General features: G+C 50.3%; 1 protein-coding gene across 1 annotated transcript; it reads right to left on the bottom strand.

Annotated features, from left to right (window-relative positions):
- On the bottom strand, positions 3,676-4,167 carry LOC107640157. The gene has a single exon (XM_016343707.1). The coding sequence runs from the start codon at positions 4,165-4,167 to the stop codon at positions 3,676-3,678; it is 492 nt and encodes a 163-aa protein (XP_016199193.1).

The following is a 5,709-nucleotide window of genomic DNA, read 5'->3' as shown; positions in this document are numbered from 1 at the left end:
TTTTAAGGTGCGTCCAGTCAAAGGTCGCCATCCCTTCTGGTTGTCGTTAGAAGGGGAACGCCTCATCCCGACGTATTGGAGTTTCGGGATGGGCTCTAACACCTTTATTAAGGTGACTTACAAGGGGATGTCCGTTGTGGACAGAAAGATTGCCGACGTGTTGTTGGCCGTCTTTGGGAGAAACCATGTGAATCCCCATCTTCTTATGGGTGACCGGGAGGTCGCCAGAAATTATATTTGTGAGTAGCTATGACTTGTATTTCTTACATTGTTGTTGCTTTGATTGGTTATGCCGACTTCACGACTAACTTGTTTATTTATTTGTTGCACTGGAGATATCTGCCGAGGTGACAGGCCATGAGAATTTGTTCAGGACTTTTTTGGAGGAAAGCGACGGGGAGAAGGCTGACGGGAAGCCGGAGACCCCTACTGAGAATAAGGAGGATCAGGCGGTGCCCTCACCCCGTGATACCGAGATAGAGGACAAGAATTCTGATGGGGTGCACGTCTCTCCCGTTCATGAGGAGGGGGCCGACACTGGGCATTCGACCTTCGCTCAACAAGTCGAGGATGATGACTTGAAGATTATTCCCACCCCCAAGAGGCAGAGGTCATTCTCCAGCCCTGAAGGAGCCCTCACCGTGATGGAGAGGAACTTTGACGTCGGGACCTTCATAGACTCCCATTTGCTTCCCGGCACGGAGGAGCACTTCCATGGCTCCGACCTTGCGGGGCAGGCGAGGTGGATGTATCGTACTCTCCTCCGTGGTGCTGCTATAACTCGGAAGGCTGAGTTCAAGTTGTCGGGGATGCAGTCGCTGCGTAGGAAGCTCGAATCTGCTGCTAAGGCCAATAATGAATTCAAGACGCAAGTTGAAACGCTTCAGGAGCAACTGTCCCAGGCGGGGGAGAAGCTTAAAGCCGCCGAGGAGAAGGCCGCGTCTACCGAGAAAAAAATGAAGACCTCTGATGCTACCGTGTCCCGTCTAACCGAGCGGGAGATGACTTTGGAGAGCTAGCTTAATGCCGCGCAAGGTCGGGTGGTGGCTTTGGAGAAGGAGCGTGATGTGGCTGTCTCGTCGGCTAAGACCGCTCAAGCTGAGGCCGAAGAGCTTAAGAAAAAGCATAAGGAGACTGTGAAGCAGGTAAAGAGCGTGATCTTGATGACTGAGGAAGCTCTTAAAGCCCATGTGAACTTGGAAGTATTACCGTAGTCTTCTGGAAGAGGTTAGCAGTGCCAAAGCCAGCTTCTCTAGTTTTCTGTATCTCAGTTCTGCTCCTTGCAGTGCTCTACTCACGAAGTAAATTGGTTGTTGAACCTTTCCTTCTTCCCGTACCAAAACTGCCGCCAGTGCTTCCTCCGTTATGGCCAGGTACAGGTAGATCGGTTCTCCGACTTTGGCCTTCCCGAGCACGAGTGGTGTTGCGAGGATCTCTTTGAAATGCTTGAATGCTTCCTCACACGCCGGGGTCCATTCAAACACTATCCCTTTTTTCATAAGGTTGAAAAATGGCAACACCCTAGCAGCCGATGCTCCAAGGAAATGGGATAAGGCGGTGAGTCTACCTGACAGCCTCTGAACATCCTTAACACAGCCCGGACTCTTCATCTGGAGTATTGCTTGGCACTTTTCCGGGTTGGCTTCGACCCCCCTTTGGGTTATCATGAACCCTAGGAACTTTCCTGCTTCCATGGCAAAGGCGCATTTGAGTGGGTTGAGCCTCATGCCGTGTTGTCGGAGGGAGGCGAACACATTTTCCAGGTCGCTTATGAGGTCCTCAGGCCGGGTGGTCTTTGCGAGGATATCATCTACATACACCTCCACTGTTTTGCATATGAGGTCGCTAAATATCTTATTCATTAGTCTTTGGTACGTTGCCTCAGCATTCTTCAGGCCGAACGGCATTACCTTGTAGCAATATATCCTTCCCAGCGTTATGAACGCTATTTTTTCTTCGTCAGGCCGGTGCATCGGTATCTGATTATAGCCGGAGTAAGCGTCCATAAAGCTTAGGTACCGATATCCCGCCACTGCGTCGACGAGTGCATCGATGTTGGGCAGGGGGTAGCAGTCCTTGGGGCATGCTTTGTTGAGATCAGAGTAATCCACACACATCTTCCATTTCCCATTGTGTTTTTTCACTAGAACTACATTTGACAGCCATGTCGACTAGTCAAGTTCTCGAATAAATTCTGCTTCGAGGAGGCTAGCTGTTTGCTTGGCCACCTCCTCTGCTCGCTCTTGCGACATTTTCCTTCTCCTTTGAGCTACCGGTCTAGCCTCTGCCATCACGGCTAAGTGATGTGACATGAGTTGGGGGTCTATCCCCGGCATGTCGGCTGGCATCCATGCAAATAGGTCGCCGTTAGCCCTGATCATTTCCATTAGAGGTTCCTTTAGGTCGTGTGGGAGATTTCTGTTCACGTAGGTGAACTTCTCCTGAGTGTCCCCGACTCTGACCTCTCTAAGTTCCCTTTCGGCTTGGGTCTTGGCTTGTCGCTGACTCTGGCGTCTAAGTCGACAAGGAACACCCCCAATGCCTCTTTAGATTTCTTCCTTAAGGAGATACTGGCATTGTCGCAAGCGACTGCCATTTCCAAGTCTCCTTTTATGGATCCCACGGATCCGTCATCAGCGATGAACTTCATTATCAACATCTTTGTGCTGATCACTGCTCCGAGGTTGTTGATAGTCTTCCTCCCTAGGATGACGTTGTAGGTCGTGGAGTCTCGTAGAACCACAAACTCGGCCATTACCGACCTTCGCCCCTGTCCTGATCCTACAGATATTGGTAGGGAGATTATCCCATCTGGCTTGATGAAGTGGTCACCCAAACCTACCACACCGTGCTGGTGCGTCTTTAAATCGGCATCCCGTAGGCCCAAGGCGTCGAACACATTGCAAAACATGATATTCGAGTCAGCCCCGGTGTCCATGAGGATTCGCTTGATGAGGCCAGTTCCCACTCTGGCCATGATGACCATGGGAGGGTTTTTCGTGGCCTCATTGAACCATTGGTCCTCTGGACCGAATGAGATGGGTGGGAGCCTCTTGGAGCTTCGCGCAGAGGATGAGAAAACCACTAAGACCTTGGCGTCTTTCTTGTGTGCCGACCTCGACCTTGGAGGTGCGTCTCTTGCCGTTACCACGTTCACTATGGTAAGGCCGTGCTCGTTGTCCTCCGGCTCGTGACGTCGCTTCACTGCGCGGGTTTTGTCCTCTCCCTCGCGGTCACGATCTCGCCTCCTTGGCTCCCTGATGAGATGGGAGAATTCAGCCAGTTTTCCGTCCCAGATCGCTTGTTCAAGCGCGTCCTTCAGGTCGAAGCAATCATGTGTCTTGTGTCCATAGCCTTTGTGATAATCACAATAGAGGCTCTTGTTTTCCCCGGTCCGGTCCTTCAGAGGTCGAGGCTTCAACAAAATTCCCTTCTCTGCTATCTGTTGATAAACTTCAATGATGGGGGCGGTGAGGGGGTGTAATTGGTGAACTTTCTGACTCGAGGAAACGGCCTGGGTGTCTTGCTCGGACCGCCGTCTCTGGCGTGTTCCTTCTGTCTTTCTCCGCTACCGTACTGCCGGGTTTGATTGTAGGAGGGCTGCCGTTTGTTGGCAACCACGACCTAGCTGACTTCTTCATCGTTAATGTATTCCCTGGCTACACTTTGGATCTCCTACATTGTCCACACCGGCTTCGTGGTGAGATGCTTTCTGAAGTCCTCGTTTAGAAGTCCGTTCGTCAAGCACAAGCTAGCAAATGAATCCGTCATCCCGTCGATCTCCAAGCACTCGTCGTTGAACCGGTCTAGATATTTCCTGGTTGGCTCGCCGGACCTTTGAGTCACTCCGAGTAAATTGATCGGGTACTTTGCCTTTGTGATTCTGGTTGTAAATTGGGCTAGGAAAGCGCGGGTAATGTCCGAGAACCTAGCCACCGAGCCCTGCGGGAGGTTATTGAACCACCGTATTGCAGGTCCCGCCAGAGTGACCGGGAAGGCGCAGCATTTTACCTTGTCACCCACTCCTTCCAGGTTCATTCTGGCCTCGAAGGTCGTAAGATGTTCCTGTGGGTCTTGTGTTCTGTCGTACCTCATGTCCATCGGCTTGTCAAAGTGCTTTGGCAGCCGGACCTCGAGGATGGAACGATGGAATGAGGTTGCGCCCATTATCATGGGTCTCTGCGCTCTCCTTGGTCTTCCCTCGTCGTCTTCCCGTCATCCGTTTTCCTGATCGTGTCTCCTTTCTCGTCTGGTGTATATGATGGGGTGGCGGCATCTTCTAGGGCGTCCTTCCTCCCGGGCACTCTCGGGTTCAGATCGTGGACTCGGCGTCCGCCGGGAGTGAATTTTCAGAGGAGACCGGGAGTAGCTTGATTCGGGAGTTCGTCGATGATGTTCCTGATCTGCCAGCTGGCGCTCCAGGTTCTGTATCCTGTGACGCAGTTCCTGCATTATCCTGGCGTTGTTGTCGCATGTTCCCCCGAAGGGGCGTCTTTCTTGAGATCGTGAGGTTCATCGTGGAGGGGACCTCGTGCGCTCCTGGGAGGAAGCCGCGGAGGCTTCCCCTCTGCGCTCGGTCTCGCGGCATGTTCCTCCTGGGCCCAGTACAATGTCCATTTAGGCGTCCCCACAGACGGCGCCAATGTTCAGTGGGTCGGGTTCTGGACGGTTCGTGTTGGTACTTCGATTGATGAGAGGGGGTCTCGCCTGGTTCCGAGTTACTGGGTTGGAGTAGCTGGTGCATAAAATTGTAAATCACACTTTTCACAACTCGTACTACTAACCAGCAAGTGCACTGGGTCGTCCAAGTAATACCTTACGTGAGTAAGGGTCGAATCCCACGGAGATTGTTGGCTTGAAGCAATCTATGGTTATTTTGTAATTCTTAGTCAGGATATCAATTATAATTATCAGTTTCGATTGCGAAAAATAAAAGAGCATGAATTAAATACTTGTTATGCAGTAATGGAGAATATGTTGGAGTTTTGGAGATACTTTGTCTTCTGAATCTCTGCTTTCTCCCTGTCTTCTTCTTCATGCACGCAGGGTTCTTCCTATGGCAAGCTGTGTGTTGGTGGATCACCGTTGTCAATGGCTACCATCCGTCCTCTCAGTGAAAATGGTCCAGAATGAACATCTTAGATAGAAACAAGCGTGTTTGAATAGAAAACAGAAATAATTGCATTAATTCATCGAGACACAACAGAGCTCCTCACCCCCAACAATGGAGTTTAGAGACTCCTGCCGTCAAAGAGTACAAAGTTCAGATCTAAAAATGTCATCAGGTACAAAATAAATCTCTAAAAGTTGTTTAAATACTAAACTAGTAACCTAGGTTTACAGAAAATGAGTAAACTAAGATAGATAGTGAAGAAATCCACTTCTGGGGCCCACTTGGTGTGTGCTGGGGCTGAGACTTGAGCTTTACATGTGCCTAGGCTGTTTCCAGAGTTAAACGCCAGGTTGTAACCTGTTTCTGGCATTTAACTCCAACTTGTAACTTATTTCTGGTGTTTAACGCCAGAATGCAACATGGAACTGGCGTTGAACACCAGTTTACGTCATTTATTCTTGAGCAAAGTATAGACTATTATATATTTATGGAAAGATATGGATGTCTACTTTCCAACGCAATTGAGATTGCGCCATTTGGACTCCTGTAGCTCCAGAAAATCCACTTTGAGTGCAGGGAGGTCAGAATCCAACAGC

This window comes from Arachis ipaensis, chromosome B05 (assembly GCF_000816755.2).
Source record: "Arachis ipaensis cultivar K30076 chromosome B05, Araip1.1, whole genome shotgun sequence".
NCBI lineage: Eukaryota > Viridiplantae > Streptophyta > Magnoliopsida > Fabales > Fabaceae > Arachis > Arachis ipaensis.
The sequence above is the reverse complement of the archived record's forward strand: the minus strand, read 5'-3'. Positions and strand labels throughout refer to the sequence as shown.